Source organism: Carassius gibelio, chromosome A23 (assembly GCF_023724105.1).
Source record: "Carassius gibelio isolate Cgi1373 ecotype wild population from Czech Republic chromosome A23, carGib1.2-hapl.c, whole genome shotgun sequence".
NCBI lineage: Eukaryota > Metazoa > Chordata > Actinopteri > Cypriniformes > Cyprinidae > Carassius > Carassius gibelio.
This window is the reverse complement of record NC_068393.1, coordinates 17,785,078-17,804,504: the sequence shown is the minus strand read 5'-3', so window position 1 is coordinate 17,804,504 and position 19,427 is coordinate 17,785,078. Positions and strand designations below refer to the sequence as shown.

Genomic DNA, 19,427 nt, shown 5'->3' with positions numbered 1-19,427 from the left:
TATGTTGGCCTGTAACTGTAACTGTCTGGTTCAGCTCAGCTTCTAAATCTGACCTCAGAAGACTACAGAGGGTAGTCCGGACTGCTGAGCGAATCATCGGTTCAATCTCCCATCTATTCAAGAACTGTACTTATCCAGAGTGAGAAAAAGGGCTGTCAAAATCACTTTGGACCCCTCACATCCAGCACACTCCCTCTTTGAACTGTTGCCATCTGGTCGACGCTACAGAGCACTGAGCACTAGAACGACCAGACACAGGACCAGTTTCTTCCCCCAGGCAATCCATCTTATGAACAGCTGATAATAATGGCGAACACACTACACTTTATATTTATATACACATACACTTTATTTATCTAACACACATACTTAGTATACACTTAAATTTTGCACATAATTTTGCACACATTTGTATATTGTCATTCACTATCTACTTATTTGTATTTTTTATTCTTTTATTATGTGTTTTATGTTCTGTCGCTGTCATTCTGTTGTACTGCGGAGCTTCTGTCACGAAAACAAATTCCTCGTATGTGTAAACATACCTGGCAATAAAGCTCATTCTGATTCTGATTCTGATAACATACTAAGTCCAACTCTCAAAAACAATAAAGAGTTCAACATAAACTGTTGCACCAACAAAATAATACATAGTTCAACATAAAGTGTAAAGTCCACGCTAGCTGCTATATGTTTTGCGTTGAGGTGATACTTGAGGCTCGATCATGTGCTGCGGTGATATGCGAACGCTAGTTGGTGCTCCAGTATAATCGGTCCGCTGAAACTCATCCAGTGAGAAACGTTCCGCGGTGCAAAAATAAGTTATTAAAAATGCGGGATTTTTTTTTTCTGAAATTAAATAATCTTAGTTAACGCGTTATTTTTGGTGTAATTAATTAATCTCAATTAACGCGTTAAAGTCCCGGCCCTAATTTATTTATCTTTATTTAATACAATATTTACCTTAACTACAGGTTGCTTAACTGAAAAAATTAAGATGAATTTCATAATGCCTTTCTAATTTGTTTGGTGCTTATGCTTTAACAGCAGTACTATAGCTTCTGTGTTTAATAAAATTATTTTCTTATACAGCATTGATTTTTTTTTATTTTGAATAAGCTTTTATTTAAGCCTGCATTTAAACTTTCAGTAATAGATTGGAGTAGAAAAATAATCATCAGAAAGTAATGCATAAAACAACTCATTTCCATTCAAAAACAGACAGTATGAGTTTGAAGATGTGAGTGGTTGTTACTAATCGGAAGCTCATTGTTATAATAATTCCAACATGATGTGAATTAGATTGTTGAGAGATGTTGAGATATAACTGTTATTTTCATTCTGCCAGCAAACAACAACAGACTTCACATGCTGATCCAAGTAAATCCTGTCGATGGAGGAGTTTTCCGATGGAGGAGACACAGAAAAAGAGGAGTTTTCTGTGTGTCTGATAACAAGTCAGGATTAACCCTATCCATTTCATCCATTTAATGCACACTCTTCTGAAGTGTGTAAACAGCCTTACAATGATGTGCTTGTTTTTAATGAGCTGTGTGAGAGATGCAGAGCTCCACAGCTTCTTCTCGAGTCCTTGACCTTTTCTCATCCCCACTGACACTCGTTCATCTGTTACACCCTCACACCTTTCCCACTCTCGTTCATTTATCCTCTCATCTCCCTGTTCCCCTCCTCAACTGTCCCTCCCTGCGTATCACTCTCTGTTCTGTCTAATTGCATTTAAATTTGCCCTAAGGGATGCCTGGGTATTTTAATCCTCTCACCGGGTTTCCCTCAAATCCATTTGCACCCTGCCCTGGCCCGGTCAGTTTCATGGGTTTTCCTGCAGGAAATATCAGATGACCTCACTTTCCAGTTAGAAAAAGGTATCATGGGGAATAGAATCAGTTGAGAGGCTCATCCCACCCCCGAATCCCTCATATTCATTTTCCCCTCCTGCACAGACTTCCTGCTCTCAAGTGCAGAACAAGGTCATATTACCAAGGTCATATACTGCATGACACCAAGCAATCCACCAAAAGTTTGTGGATTTTAATGTGTAAAGTGTCAAAATCCTCTTATTTATTTTATTTTATTTTCAGCACCCTTTGTTTACTTCCAGGTTTAAATTACAACTTGAATCCCAGATTTTCAATTTAGTCTCTGAAGTTTGGACCCCACTGCACATGAATTCACTTAATTCACTATTCAGTCTAATGAAATTTATCTTATACTGTTAAGGCCTTCTGTAACCCCTTTACTTCACTATATCTGGGATGTATCTGTGCATTTAAAAACAGGGTAGAACAGGGTAGTGCGTTTTAGTATAGGACTCTATTCAGAGAAGTACTGGGAGTGCTGGTAGAAAAAACAGTGTGGGTTGAAAGAATGAGGTTGACATATGCGCAATCCATGAAAACTCACGCTGTGAATGACGAATCCATTTGATCAAGTCAATTTTTTGTTTCAGACTCAAAAGAGACATCGAGACCTTTAAATTAAACAGTCCCAAAGACAGTTAGACTTAATGCAGTATTAGTATTCAAATAGAGGAGTTTGTTCCCCTGAGAATATCTATGAGCTTTTTAGTCTCAATGGCTCATGGGAACAGGGAGATGCCTTATGGATGGTGTTTAGAGGCAAGTGTCTGGGGATAAAGTGAAGCTTTTGATGCCTTTCCTTACCCACATCAATCTAAGCATCAAAAGCAAAGGGTAGAGAAGACAAACGTGCATGCCAAGGGTCAGCCAGGTACACGGATACTACTGCTGAAAGAATCCCCTTATCAAATGTCTGCCAATACAAGCAGCATCTTGTGCGCAAGAGAAATGTGATGGGAATTGCATATATCAAAGCTGTTTCTCTGTCTCCTCTTGATAGTAAAAGAGGGAAGGATAGGGCAAAATTGTGTTTGCTTGCATTACAATGTTATTTTGTCAGTTATCTACACCAGAAACAAAGGAAGGGAAATATGCGTGTCATATTTTATTCTAAATGGCCAGATGTTTCCTTATATTCACAAAAATCCCTCTTGCTTTGGCTGCTGTCAACAGTGACAGTTTGAGTGAAAATTGAGGCCATTGTTTTCTGGTGTCCTATCAGGAAGGTGTTTTTAAAATTTGATCAGAGGTTGCTCTCAGATGGAGACAGAAACTGAAGAGGACATGGGAAAAAAGATGGCAGTTTTCATGTGTGCTAGTTCACCTTTTAGAGATGACACCATTTAGCATATTAAGAGCATTTTAAACAGGTGCAGGTAGACTGAATGAAACCAACAGGAAAACAAAAAGTACATTTTTAAAAATGTATTCTTTTCTTCAAAATATTCTCTCTTCAAAAAGCACAACTTTGTCCATATTGTTCATATTGGCACCTTAAAGGTCACATATTGTACACCTTTCTGGAGTTTTATTTTAGGTTTTGATGTCCTAAAGAATATGTATTTGTGGTATAAGTACCAAAAACCATCTCATTATATTTTTACAGTTCCTTTCTCAGGAAGTCTGCTAAGAACAGGTAGATTTTGGCCTGTCTAATTAATATACATGAGCCTCTGTTCTGATTGCCCTGTTGTTCTCTGTTTGCTACAGATTGCCTGTTTGCTTGTAAAAAAAAAAAAAAACGGTATTGGAATCAGCCATGAAAAATCATGATCGTGCATCCCTACACGTTAGATATTATTTGTTAAATATAACAAATAGTTGTGTGTCTGACTGGTCCAAATGCTACAACAGCTAGCAGCTCATTATAGCACAGCACAAACTTTGTCCCTTGCAGCTGTTTAATGGCTCTTTGCTTGTTTTTCTTGCTTGCTTTCTTTCTTTCTTTTATTTTATTTTTTGCTGTAAGGTTATTGCACCTTTATGGCTGATCGGGGATGGAATAATCCTCGACATCTGTTCGGGAAGTGGGTGGGGGATGCCGACGTTTGCCTTTTATTTACTGGACCTGGCCTCTCGGCTCATCCCCCAGCTCTGAGGTCGGCATGTTGACTTTTAATGGGAAAACGATAAAGAAGAAGAATCTCAAATGGGCCTCAAGGTCAATGAAGTAGTTTTGCCCCCCTAGCTATCTTTCTGGCTTGTAAAACAAACATTACTCACAAGCAGTGCGATAAATTAGCATGATGCGACTTATAGACTTATTTTATTTTCTTAACTGCACGCATTAACTGTTTTAATTGTGTTCAGTCAGATGAAGTTTTCTCTTTTTTTTAATTAGCAAAACGAGTTCAGTACAAGTGTATTTACTGCAAAAATTTGTTGTTTTAAATTGTGAAAATCCTGCTTTCAACTTATGAAAAATAAAATATAACAATAGCATTTTCAGTTTGGCAAGCCAGGCAAGTGTTTTTTCTTTTAATTTTCTCAGTATGGAAAGGTTCTTTTTCTCTTCTCCATGGTCATATTCCACAGCCTCTTCCTCTTGTCCTTGTCTCTTTCTCTCTGCTCTGGCCCTGATGACGGGAGGGCAGAACGTTAATCAGAACAGCACTATCTCTCTGAGAGCACCTCAGGCCATCGCCAACTCTTGCATTCTCTGTGTGGGCACTGCCAGTCTTGGCACCCTGCACTTTGAGGGAAGTCTCTACTGCCAACTGTGACAGGATTAAAGCTCGGAGTAACTGACTATAAATACTCTTTATATTACAACTCCTAAGGGCAACTGAATACCATTGGTTGTTGGGAATCGAGTAGAATTTGGGCTATCATCGATAGGCTTTCAGTGTTTAATTTGGTTAGTAAATAAAATCTTGTCAAGCTCAGAATATTGAAATTGATTGTAGTGTGATGGATTTACATTATGTAGACTGCTTGACGGAATGTTCTAGAAAGAATTAAATAACTTGTAATGAAATCGAAGTAGATAACTTTTATGCTGTTATGTACCTGTGATTATTCTTTTGGAGCTGCATGTAACACTAAATTAAAACTGCCAGAAACTTATAGATAAATAGTAAAGTTTCAAGAAAACATTTCTCATCACTTCAGCAGAAATGCTCTTGAACTCTATGTCAGTAATGTTGTGGATAATGCATTAAGCTCAGGAAATAATTGGACCCCTGTTTGATAACATCGTTTGTGTCCCTCCGCATTTCCTTCTGTCTTTGTATGACAAATGGCCTCAGTGTGAAATGAATGGCTGGCTGTCACAGGTAATCACAAGGTTGCTTGTCAGTACCTGGTCTGCTTTCATTTGCCATGATTAACTTTGTGAAGGAATGATGGGATACGTTTCACTCATCCACTTGTCTCTTTTGTTGGATGACAGTGATGACTGGGTTAACATGCTAGCAGAAATTGCATCATCTACTGTCATGTTTGTTGTGCATCCAAAGAAATGATTTCTCTTTTGTTACAGCAATCAAAGAGCCACTGTAAAGGAGGTTATCATGTCAATCACTTCATATAATATAATGTGAGCTTCAGACATTGAGGGAGCAACTACGTCCACAAAATCTGCTGAACGCGATTTTCACAGTGCTGTTCACGAGCCTGCGACTTGGTTTTCAATGCAACATTGCCTTATATATTTTAAAAGGTTGTTCTATCAACTTTTGAAGCTTATTTTAATGCTTATTTCTATGCATGTTTATTTCTGAGTGCGCTTTATTATCCATTTATTTTGGGGGTGTGGTGCCCCGGGCTTGGGAGTCTTGTGGGGCTCGGAGGTTTCTCTCTTGACAGCACACCAGATACAGATAACCTTTATTTAATTATAAATGTGAACTCGTGAGATGTACACATGTTAAAAAGCTGTCGATATTCTGTGACAGTAACGCCTACCTCTCTTTCTGTCTTCTGTTTGACAGGAAATTGCAGCATACTTGATAACATTTGAAAAGCATGAGGAATGGTTGACAACATCACCTAAAACAAGGTAAGAACTGATCATCAGAAATCTCTTTCCCCCCAGAATTCCAGGTTTTATCGCTGTGATGCTTAAATGAAGCCATTAGATGGAGACTCCCCTGACAACCCACTCGAGGATCTCTGCTATCTTAAAAGTTGAGTGTTTGATATTGGGGGACATTGATGGCAGTTTCAGAAGGTTTACTTCTTATAGGGGTTTGCCTGACAGGTAATGGATTATTAATGTGGACTAATAACTGCAAATAGCCTATTAGCAAAGCTCTTAGCTCAATGCTCGGCTCTCATTTCTTCTGTCAGTGCGATGGTAATGTGTTCATATCTAACAGCAAATTAAACGTCCTATTATAAATGAAGGTGTGAGCTGAAAGCTGTCTAGCTGCCTGCTCAGAAGTAGATGGTAGGTGTTGACTGACACTGAAGAGCGAAAAGCGAGCACGTCACGTCTATATGCGCATGCACCTGAATCAATCATCTTCATCAGTCATCTTGGTTTATGGCTGATAACTTGCCTTGGGCTCTGAAGCAGCTCTGGTGAATCTACATGTTCCCAAACCCCTCAGGAGTAGAATTTGTGTAGACTGACTCTACACTTAATTGGATGTAAGCCAGGCCAGCAGTGGTGGATTTGAGGTGTAATGGAGTGGCACTTATCCAGCATCAATGATGCTGCTGATGGGGACGGCTTAGAGTTAGGCGGGACAGAGATTGCCGCTGCGGCCATGCTGGCTGTTTTGACTTTAATTCTGCAAACTACTTTATAAAACCTGTGAAGAACATGTCTAAGATGTATTACACCACAGGATCAAAATAAAGAAATACATTTTGCTGAAAGAAATTCTCATTAATGTAATGTGAAAACAAAATTTTGGATACAATAAAATTATTATGCACCATTTTGTCAACATTTTGCCAGCTTGTTCATGTAGCCCTGTCCATTGTGATCTTGAAAAATACTGTTCTCTGGAAATTTGTTGTATCCCACCTGGTTAGGACAGAGTGTAAGAGTGTCTTCTATCACCGAGATTAAAACTCACTCTGCAGGCAGTAGATGCAACCAATCATTAAAAAGAGATAAAAGTAGGAAGGTTACTTGAAGGTGAGGGAGATATTTGGCAAAAACTACATTTAATTTATCCTCCAATGCATGTCATGCATCTTATGGTGTAATATTTTAAGAAGCTTATAGTGTGGCCACACACAATTTGTATCAGTGTATCAGTTTGTGTACGTGCCCAGGTTTATATCTGTGTGTTTCTTCAGTCTGTTTTTCTTAGCCTCAGGTTAAGCCCTCCAGTCTCCTGTTCTATCCAGTTTGTCGAAACAGAGCAGTGCTTTCTACATCTCCTGCCTGCTTCTAGAAAGAAGCCCCACTTCTCTCCCAATTAGAGAGAGCCGATCCTACACTATTAGACATCTCAGTGTCCCTTGTCCTCATTGCCAGACACTGGAAACTGCTCACTTTCATGCTGTCCTCCAGCCTGCACATAGGAAGCGCTGGATGCCATCGGCACAGAGTAAAAACAAAGCTGACGAGGGATTGCATCTTTCACACTTGTTCATAATGTATTAAACACAGTGTCATCTCTCTCTCTATATCAATTTCTGTCTTCCACCCTACACCTTACTAGTCAATTTGTGAAATTGACTAATTTATCACGGTGATGTTTGTTTTTAATAACCCCATCAAAGTTTTACATTTGTCCACATTTACTTTGTTATAGACAATCAAATGGGCATTGCTTGGTCTTTGATTATTGTATCATATTTTGCATTGTTGTTTTTAGCAGTTATTCATGGTCTCTGCTATTTTAATACTGAGTATAAAAGCACTATCCAGCTTTTAAAAATGTAAGAACATATCTTATATAAATGACCCATAAGGCTTTGGATGATCGAGGTCAGATGACTCCAAATCCAGCCCAATTATACATGGTCTCTATAAGACAAATTAGTCAGAAAACAAACTTTACTTGATTTTGAAAAGATGTAGTTTTGTACATCCCTATTAACAATCCTAATTCATGTGCTAATAGACTTTGAGTACTCCAACTTCCTCCCAATTTTTCTCTTTGCCTGTAAGGGACATTGATAATAGCTGGACATAAAGCAAAAGCCAATTATAAGACATTTCCTTGCGTAATTGCTAGAGATGAGTTGAAGAGGACCCCATCGGCTTTTTATCTCCAGCACCAAAAGATGAGCCCATGAATAAAGTGTACTTCTATGTGCTCACTCATTACAGGCCTGCGCTCAGTAATGTGTATTATCACTGTTACAGCACACGCTCAGGGCTTTTTGGATCCAGAATGGTGACCAGACAGTGAACCTTTAAAGAGCCAGTAAGATGAACATTCTGAGCTTCCTATCACTGTTTATAAGTCCTGTACAATAGCTTTAAATCCATCCAAGGTTAAAAAACATTGTCATTTTGTCAAAATATCATTTTAAAATTACCTCAATTCTCAGAGATCCCCAAACGGTTCGCGCGAAGCTGTTCAAAAGATTCAGTTTCCTTAAACCCCACCTTTATACATATATACACTGATGCCTGGAGAAAACTATCCATTAGCTTAGCTTATTTTGAATGCCTCAGAGGAGAAATATGTTTTTAGAACCAGATGTAGTTGTAGAATCTAATTTAGTATAAACAGAGTCATGCTAACCAGCAATCTTTGACCCTAAGAGAAACGTCATGTTGACTGACAGTATTTAATGTGAACTTTTAAGTTTTGCCTAGTTCAATGTTCATAGTTCTGTTAGAAGCAATCATTCATTCAAGCATTTAGTGGTGTTTCTTATTTAGCATGGCTATTTTTAAAAGAAAAGCAGAGGCAGAAAGAGAGAGGCAGGTGACAGCATTTATATGACTTTCCAGTGGTCAAGATAGAGTAGAGGTCAAGGTTCAAGGGTTATGAGAAGGGGTATGTGGTTAAGTGATTTTCTTGCAGCATGTCATTTGCTCCTCCTCCTTCCTAGTGGAAGCCAACAGCTCTGAGGCGCCTGGCTACAGGAACTGACTCAGCCTCTGGGTGGGCCAGGCTGGAGAGACAAGAGAGGCAGAGGCCAATGGGCCATAGAGAGTATAATAGCTAAGCAGTAGGCCATGGATGTTTGGAGGCATAGCCTGGGGCTCTGAACACACACATACACAAGCACACACACTCAGACACATACTGTACAGTACAAACAGAACAAACATGTGAGAATCAATCCAAGCTTGAGATAAGACAGAAGGAATATTCTATTTGTATTACCAAGAGATCAGTCACTAGAGAGAACCACAACAAATACACTGGAAGAAAAGACTTTTGCATGGTAAAAATGCAGTAGAATAAATCTATCCATCCGTATATATATATATATATATATATATATATATATATATATATATATATATATATATATATATATATATATATATATATAATTAGAAATATTTCTTAAACACCAAAACAAAATATTACTGTAGAATGATTTCTGAATGACCATGTGACTTTTAAGACTTGAGTTATGGCTGATGAAAATTAAGCTTTGCCATCACAGGAATAAATTATAAATGTAAAAAAAAAAAAAAATGTGTATTTGAAACTTTCAACTGGTAATGTATAAAAAGAAATTCTTTGTGATTATTATGGTTTGCTTAGGTTCAGCACTGTGTCTTTAAATAATCCAAGGTTGGAGTGCTGTGATTGATGCATTTGGTTCATTGTAATGAACATTCCTGTTCAGACAGGAAGTGCAACAATGGTTAAAATCAATAAGACTGCTTGCACTCTGGCTGCTGGAACAACACTACAGCTAATTCAGGCCATACCTGTCAAAGCCCAGAAAATTTCCCACAACTTCAGTGCACTGCACTTTAATTTACACTGGCAGCCACCTCCTTTTCCATTTCTATTAAAAGGAGAGCTCTGCATTAAGTGTTAATGAAAGCCGGAGCCGCCTTGTGATTTAGGTGAGCTCGGCTGAAGCCCCGCAGCGCTGACTGCATAAAAAGAGACGGGATTCACTGCTTTTTCAACACACGCACACACAAAATCACATATGCCCTCTCTATAATGAGAAGCTTTAGTATAGACTGGAGAAATAAGATTGTTAGCACTGAACATCAGAATATTGAAAATGCTTATACTTGTGCTCTGAGTGAAAATGTAAGAAGAGGACAATCTCAACAAACATCACAAGAGTTGTAGCTTTTTTTAGTTCAGACGATTGAATGATATTTATTAATGCCTATTTCAGTTCACAGGAGAGATCATTCAGTTTTTCTAAGTAAACAAAAGCAAGCTTTGACAGCTAGTCCCTTCAAGTGTCTTTGTTCATAAGCTAATATGAGTTGAAGGTCCTGGATGATTTATAGACGTGTTTGCTTTCAATATCTAGTTCATTTTCATGTTTGAGGGTAAGCTGAAGAACCTGTCCTTCACTCAGCTTCATACATTATGTTAACATCACGTGTCTCTGGAAGGCATCCAGCGATGCTGTTTTCTCTTTATTTGCATCGCACACCCTAGTCCTTAACTGAAAATAGGACAAAGGTAATAGTCCGCTTAAAAATATTGTGTACAAGAGATACCTGGTGAATACAGTAAATGCTTTTGAGGAAGAACAAATAACTGGATTTGAAGGGTCATGCCATCAGATCTTTGTTTGAGGAGCTTAGAAGAAAGCAAACTACATATCCATGGGGGTTATCGTATATCCAGCTCAGTTTGGTTGTGAACCCGTAAACAAGAGTTAAGTTGGGCACAGATTGCTGGTGTCTCTTACATCGAAGTTATAAGACAATAAGTGTCTCTTTACTCAGAACCTGCAATAACATTGTTGTTCGCCATCCTCATGCCTTCATGCAATACACCTCTCTCTTTCTAATTATCTCTATTACTCACTGTTTTGCTGCTCCTCTCTGCTCCCTGTCCCAGCATCCACCCCAGTACAGCTCCCAGCAGAGCACTCTAAAAGACACAGCTTTGATTAAAACCTACAGCAACACCGCCAGCGCAGGAGAAGAGCCCAAGCAATGACAACACAAATGGGCACACAGTCTCAGCCACACTAACAGCAAATTGCATTTACAACACCTCAAGTAAATGAAGACACACTCCACAGCAACACTTGAGGTTAAATTAGTGCACTCTTAGTTGGATGTTTTTACTTGTGAGTGAGAATTTGTGTTGCCATTTCTTCAAGCACCAGCTGAGTGCCACTGTGCTCAGCGAGTCTGGAGAACGTGTCTTTAAAGTCTGACCAAGCTCATGTCTGATGCTTTGTGACACCCATGAAAGAAAAAAAATAACAAAGAACTTTGCAAGCGTACAATCCTATTATATATACTTAATTTGTATTCTATCTAGAAGCATTTATGTTCATGTACTTGCATATAGTATGTTATGAACAAAAATGAAATCGAGCGACAGAATGAAGCAGGAAGGTGTTTGAGTCTGAAGGCCACAGATATGTCAGATCGGCTTATTAGCCAAAACCTCTGTAACCTTCCCTAGGTAGAGTGATATAGTCAGACTGACGTCAACGCCCCCTATCCATCCATATGCCCTGAGAGGAAACAATGCCCCACAAAAGAGCTGCCAATCCTGGAGTCTGACCAAGGGCAACCATGCCACCCACTGGCCCCCTGGGCAAGAGCCACTCACACCCTGGAGATAGATGGGAAAATAGAGAGAGCGAGAGAGGGAAGGGTAAAGAGAACAAGGACAGGGAGGAAGACAGACAAGTCAATTTGAGGAGAAAGAGAGTGGATGAAAAATGGAAAGGGGACAGAGAGTGAAGATGATAGAGGGATAAAGCAAAGGAAAATGGAAACATGTCGATAAGAAGAAAGCAAGTGAGTCAAATGGAGATGGGCTGAGTTATGATGGATGTGGTTTAAAGAAGGGAGGGGACATCACACAGAGTAAAAAGGGAGGGAGTGCAGAAAAATGCAGAATTTCAGAATGGATTGAGATGGAGACTGACAGACTTGTCAGTCACATGGTTTAGGGCCTGTTTATGGAAACATATACTGGCCAGAAATTAGCATGTCCCCCCCCAAAAAAAGACGTCATCATTTGCTCATCCTTAAGGCAAACAAATATTACTTTTTTATTCTTCTGTGGAGCGTGTGTTTTATAAATCATTACAAAGTCATTCATTCATTTATTGTAAGTCAATAGGGTCCAATGATCCAAGGACTCAACTGACTTTGTTTGGACAAAAGTAGTATTCAGATTAACTTGTTTTGTATTCTGCAGAAGAACGACATGAGGTTGAGCAAATAATGACAGAATTTTTATTTATGGCTACACTTTCCCTTTAAAGTGTCACTTGCAAGCCCATCAAAATGAAGAATAGAGCTTTTCCAGTCACCTTCACCTTCAGATCAGTATAGTCTCTGTTGCTCAGAGATCAAACTGTTGCCCACATAGCAGCCACAGGCAGAGGTGTCAAGTAACGAAGTACAAATACTTCGTTACTGTACTTAAGTAGAAATTTGGGGTATCTATACTTTACTTGAGTAATTATTTTTCAGCCGACTTTTTACTTCTACTCCTTACATTTTCAGGCAAGTATCTGTACTTTCTACTCCTTACATTTTAAAAATAGCTTCGTTACTGCTATTTCATTTTGGCTTGTTTTCATTCCGGGTGTCATCATTCAAAAAAAAAACAACAAAAAAAAAACTATAGTATCCAGATAAATCGCGCCATCCGGAAGCAGTGAATTTGATTGTGGTTGGATGAGAAGTATAAACATATACCATTCTGACACCCTATTGGTTTGTACGTGATCCATCGCACCTGCACATGACACAAATCACATCACACTCCAGCAAGGACATAGCCAGTTTTGGGCTCGTTTATCAAAAAAAATATATTTCTTAAAAGTAGGGTTGGGTTTGGAACCGGTATCCGATCGCCTCAGAGTCAGTCCCCTTAAATTTCACATGAAACCAGCGTCAGACCGGTCTCCTCCCGTCTTTCAGCGCGCTCTTCAATCCACAGAGGCGCAGACCGCGAATGGAGCAGCGCATGCGCACTTAAACAAACAGAGGACACAAGGTATGTGTTTAATAAACAATCACTCGGTTTCTCATCTGTAAAGTTTTCGCTCATCACACCACAGCCGTTTCCTCCAGCGAAAATCTAGCCCTTAACACATATGAACGAACACATACTTTAATTACACTTATATAAATATACTTAATTTAATCATACGTACTTTATACATACACTACTGTGCAAAAGTCTTAGACACGTTAGTATTTTCACTTAAAAGAATGGTGTTCGGCCAGTAATTTATATATATTGCTGTAGTGTGTCAGTATAAAATATCAGTTTACATTTCCAAACATTCATTTTGCTGTTGTCAAGCTGCTTGTGCATTCAAAATCGCACTAGATTATTATTAAAATTAATGGCAAACTGGTATTTCCTACTGACACACTGCAGCAAAAGATATAAATAACTGGCTTAAAACCCTTTTTGGGGTGAAAATACAAATTTTTCCATAAGACTTTTGCACAGTACTGTATTTTAAATATGACATTTTTGCTACTTTATAAAGAATGAGCATACAGTAATTCACAGAACTGATAAAAGACAGTGACAGACAGCACTCATCTTAACTAAATATCAGAGTGATTGACAGAGATACAGTAGAAATATTATGTGTGGTTTTGTATTAAATAATGACCCAGATTGTGAAATACGTTTATTAGCCTTAGATTAAGGGAAGCACAACTTGGGAAATGAGAGCATCCAAGCTGAAAGCTATGGATTTATTTTAAATATTTGTAATGTTCTTTAAAGTTATCCATAGTTTTTTTTGTGGTTCTTTTTTTTAAAGGGGGGGTGAAATGCTATTTCATGCATACTGAGTTTTTTACACTGTTAAAGAGTTAGATTCCCATGCTAAACATGGACAAAGTTTCAAAAATTAAGTTGTACGTTTGAAGGAGTATTTTTGTTCCCAAAATACTCCTTACGGTTTGTCACAAGTTTCGGAAAGTTTTTTTTCGAGTATGGCTCTGTGTGACGTTAGATGGAGCGGAATTTCCTTATATGGGTCCTAAGGGCACCTCTGCCGGAAGAGCGCGCGCTCCCGTATAGCAGAGCGCACTAAGAGGCTGAGAACAGACACTGATCACTGATCAGAGCGAGAGCGTCGCGAAAAGTCACAAAAGAAGTGTGTTTTTGGTTGCCAGGGCAAGACAACCCTGCACAGATTACCAAAGAGAAACAGCATTAAGGGACCAGTGGATGGAGTTTATTTTTACAGAGCATCAACGGAATTGTGCAAGTGTTTTTGTTTGTTCCCTGCATTTCGAAGATGCTTGTTTTACAAACAAGGCCCAGTTTGACGCCGGATTTGCGTATCGTTAATTTCTTAAGGATGATGCAATCCCAACGAAAAAGGGTCACGATCGTGTGTTGGAACCGCAGGCGGTGAGTAAAACTGCTTCAAATATCTCTGCCTCCTTGTTAGTGCGTCCGCCTCCCATGCCGGAGACCCGGGTTCGAGCCCCGCTCGGAGCGAGTCGTTGCTGCTGCTGCTCTCGTTCAGTTTCAGCCTCGGGATCTGATTCTGGATCATAAATAAACGGCTGAATCTGACTGTAAGCCATAGATTGTTTTGGATGATGGTTTTTCCCTCACAGTAATGTCACAGCTTCCACATGCTCTCAACGCAAAAGCCTAATGGCGCTCGTGATTCTTTAGCTCCGCCCACACGTCACGCCTCCAGCCGGTCGTGTTTTTCCGGGAAAAATTGGTACAGACTATCTTTCTCTTATGAATATAATAAAACTAAAGACTTTTTGGAGTTATGAAGGATGCAGTACTACTCTATAGGTACTCAAGATTAACAGGATATTGAGTGAAAACGAGCATTTCACCCCCCCTTTAAAGTATCGGTTCAGGCACTGTTTAGGAGTACCGTTTTAAAATAACGTTTGAATAAATTCGCATTTTCGATTGACGATGCGATTGACAATGTTGTGATAGGCTTTACCAACTTTGTAACTCGTTCCCCCCCCCCCGAACACTGGACATAGCAGACGTATGTACCGAATACAAGAAGCTATCAATCAAGAAGGTATCAGGATTATGACTTATTTTTCAGTTTTAGTTTTTGATTAATCACTTGGAATAATCATTCATTTTGACAGCACTATAATGTTTATTGTAAATAGACAGCCATACAAGTGTAATTGTTACTAAGCCTGCACCAATGTTCTTGTCCATTGCCCTCACAGATTCCTGCAGCTAAGTTTGGATGTACATTTACATTCCATTAAGGGTTATTGATGACATACCTCTAAAGTTTGACTTTTTGCACCATAACAATACTTATTGGCAACTAGTCATCATATCTCTAGTCCTTTAATGTATTTGCATTGTACTAAAGTGCGTTCATTTTAAATGGGCATATATGCTGCTGAGGAAGACCTGAAGGTCGAAACGTTGCTTGATTAAATTCCTCTGAAGCAGTAGTTTTCAGTGTTCAGACTTCACTTCTTTATTTGTCTATATCATTCAGTTGTCTTGCACCTGCGTCCTAATTGGATGTTTGGGATGTGCACACCATTTTTGTATTTTCATATATGCGGCTGAAACAGGAAGCCTAGTGCATCCCAAATTTTTCAACATGAACATTTTAATATAACATTATAGTCATTATGGCCTATGGCCTTTAGAAAAATGTTTTTTTGAGGAGGTGGGGTAGTGTACAATAGGCCCCTGTGGTGCGGCCTAAGCTTTTGTTCTTAATGGCATTTTTTCCCCCTTATATTACTTTTACTTTTATACTTTAAGTAGTTTTTTAAACCAGTACTTTTACACTTTTACTTGAGTAAAAAGCTTGAGTTGATACTTCAACTTCTACAAAAGTCTTTTTAAACCCTAGTATCTATACTTCTACTTGAGTAATGAATGTCAGTACTTTTGACACCACTGGCCACAGGAAATGCCTCTGCATGCCATTTGTCCATATGCCAATGGGCAGAGAGAAAAGAGGTTAACCTGAAGAGATTCGGGCACAATTAAAGGAGCGTGACCAAGTGTAAACACTAATGCAGTGTAAGGGGATGCTGCAGGAGGAGGCCCATTGAATGAGGGGATGGTTGAATAATTAAGCTGGAAAGAAAAGTTGATGTCAAGCAGGTGTTCAAGGAGAAAGTGTCAGCCAAGCGGGCCGAAATGGGGAGAAGTGCTACCACTGCAGTGTAATAATAAAGACTTAATTCAATTAGTGCTTCTGCACCGGTGCGCAGCACACTGGCGGGCTGTCAGCTCCAAACAGCCCCTGTACTGTTCTTCAGACATGGAAGCACACACACACACACACAATAACATAGCTAAATGATTATACTCCAGAATCCCCATATCTTTCAATGCTCTGCCACTCTTGGTTTCATATTCCACTTCTTAGCTACATCAGCCCACCATGTCTGCTTTATTGTTCTCTCTTCTTTGTGTAGTGGTGGGCAACTTCATGTGAAAAGTGTCACAAATGTTAATGTCTCAGTTTGTCTATTTAGCAATGTCCTGGCCTTTAGAGTATTCTCCAAAGAAGTATAATAATAATAAATAAATAAAAAAGTTTAAAGTTTCAGTGCAAGTGCTCATTCAACCATGTTTGATGTGTAATGTTGTCAAACAATTTTGTCTAGTCCATTTTTGTGTATTATGTTTAAAATAATATATATTATTTTATTATAATAAGGGACAAGTGGAAAATATTATTATTATTTGGGTAATCATACTTCAAATACTGTTGTTTGAGCTTAACTTGTACTGAACATAAAATATTCCATTCAATTATTGATCTATACACAGTTATTTTTAGATTAGGGATCCCTTATGGACGCATGCCTGATGAAAACTGGTGTTTTTGTGGGTGGCGTAAAAGCAGTGGCGCAGCAGGTTCTCTCCTGGCACAGTAAAGCTGGTAATGATAAGTCCTGCTCCATATGAAAGAAGAATGGACGGGAAGCCAGACTGAGGTAGTTGTCTTGGTGTTATGTATGGAGATGGATAGACAAATAGAACCTGGTTATGTTCCAGGAAGCTTCGTGAGTAAGTTGCCCCACTACACTTCGTTGCCATACACAGACACCAGTCCTGTTCCATCTGCAGGTCTCCAGCAGTGTGGAGTAGCACAGGAAGAACACAGCGTGCCTGTGTGTGTGACCTTATGCATATACACAGCGCAACTAGACACAAACCATGATGTAATCATTACACATGTTTACACAAAACAAAATGTATACCACACATGCCAATCATGAATGAATTATATATTACACATAAGAGACATGAAAAAGAAAAAAAATATTTATTTCTTTTTTCTGTAACTTTTATATATTGTATGTGTGATTGTTAGATTCCTAGTGAAAATCATGCCATTTCTATGTGTGTGGTGCAAACACACACGCATAACCCACAGGGCCCCCTGTTACAGGTCATTAATCCAAATCCAGAACATATCAGTCTGGCCACGCTGTGAACAGTGTGCTGTCAGTCAGCGAGTCCGAATGGAGCGATGCTATGTGTACAGACACAGCCGGAGAGACGTGCTGGAGAGCTCCTGGAATCAATAGCTTATATATAACCCTCATGACAGGCCAAGGCTCTCCTACCACTCACAAGTCACTGGCAGCAGGACAGCATGCTCCAGGAGGGAATGGCATTTATTTAGGGCGCGACAGCACCCAGGCTAGTGTTCTACCGATTGTGTGCGCTCTCCCTCTCCCTTTTCATTCACTTGTTTCACTTTATCACCACAACTGCTTTTGTCTTTAGCAGACACACATACATAAGCGTAGAGACTCAACTCTTGTGATATAAGTGTTGCTTTACATTACTGTCATTCTGTTACATAAATGTTGAGGACTTTAATGTATTCAGCTGCCTTGAGTTCTGACTGCAGGCCATAAAGCGTTTCCCTTCAAATGCTCCATTACAATCTGTGAAAGGACAGGCTTGGAAAGGGACTACCCATAATTAATTTTGCATCACTGAATTAATTGTCTAAAGTGTAAGAAGCCAATTGATAAATTATTCAGCCATTTTTTAGTGTGTGTGTTTGGAGGGAAGATGGGAAAGGAGGTAAGAGCCATTCCAAATTGGAAAATTAATATTCATAACTTTTTTTATGAAGTTTAAAATGGCTATCAATTCAAGGTTTAGAGGCGCATTACTGAACAGCCTCAGAAACAGGCAATTGCTGCTGGCTGTCAGGGATAATTCAGACAAACCAGATCTCTGATGCCTCATGCCCTAATCATTTGGGTGTTTTTAGACATGGGACCGCAGTGTTGATCCTGGATTTATATCGCTAAAATGGGTCCAAATTTGATCAAACCTCTGAAAATGTAAGGTGTTTGTTTTCTTCCTTCTCTTCCAGCAATTATGGAAAGTATTGCAGTTCCGTTGATCTTTCTGTTGAAGCAATTCTTGAGCTATTTTCTTTCCATTTTTATTTAATTGATCATGTTTGGTAGAGTGAATGTTTACCTGTGAGCTTAAAACATAATCCAGCTAAACCAAGCTGTTTAAAACTAATGACAAGACACTAAATCCTTCATTACAGTGCTTGCAAGGCAGGAGTGTATTGATATTCCTTAATCATTCTGTTATTCAGTTTCCTGCCGGCCCAGCTGCATCTCTAAAAGCTGTAAGGTCATCAGTTTTACAAATGTATTCTTTTTTTTTTAAAGTCTGTACTCCATTTGACACTTTTGTTAGAATGTTTAATTCAAAATCGAGCAAGTTCAATTCAGTTCTTGAATGTTATTATTATAAATTATTAATATAAATTGTGTTATTTATTTGAATTTTGATTGATCCTTTCTTGCTGTTTGAGCATGTATGCTGCAAAGACGGGGTCTTATTAAGTGTTTCTCACGAACAGACAACAACAACAAGAAAACATTCACATTTAATTTACTCAGCATCAAAGCCTAAAACTTAAGCTTATCTTAAACTTTAATACTATTCTGCCTTGCAAGCACTGGTGTTTTCCTCATGAAATGCAAATGTAGTTTTTCTTATTTGGGAATGATGGCTCAACATCCAATATGAATGAATTGTCCAGGAACATAATTGAGCTGTGTGTCTGAGTGTGTGCACGTCGTAGATTTAGAGCAGGTTTTGCTGCTGACCTCACTCTGAGGAGAGAGAGATGCATCAATATGATTTGGGTATGATGATGTTGAAATAGCCATGAAGAGTGTCAATTATTTACAGGTGATGTGCCCATTGAATTGGCAATGAAGTGGCCCATAAATTACCCCTCTCTGTAATCAACCCCTCAGGGAAAATAATGAAATAACTACTGCAGGAGGAAGGGAACCGCTGTTCAGCAAAGCCTGTTTGACTAGATGATTTTTGAAGGGGTGGCTAACCTTTAAAATGACATTGGATGGTAAAAACACATAAAATTGCTCTGCTAAAATGTCCCTAAATCCTCCTGCTGTGAGGAACAGTCTGTACTTCAGGTCCGTAACAAAGGATGAATAGTTCAGATGGCACCTAAACATGAAAATCATGGCATTATTTA

At 38.9% G+C, this 19,427-nt stretch overlaps 1 protein-coding gene across 7 annotated transcripts in view; it reads left to right on the top strand.

The window, feature by feature from the left end:
* The window catches only part of LOC127944769 (calmodulin-binding transcription activator 1-like), a 355,510-nt gene that overhangs the window by 158,257 nt on the left and 177,826 nt on the right, over positions 1-19,427 (top strand). For all 7 annotated transcript variants that reach the window (XM_052541008.1, XM_052541007.1, XM_052541006.1 and 4 more), the window contains one exon: positions 5,810-5,877. In XM_052541008.1, the coding sequence (XP_052396968.1) occupies positions 5,810-5,877 (68 nt within the window). The remainder of the gene's footprint in view (positions 1-5,809; positions 5,878-19,427) is intronic.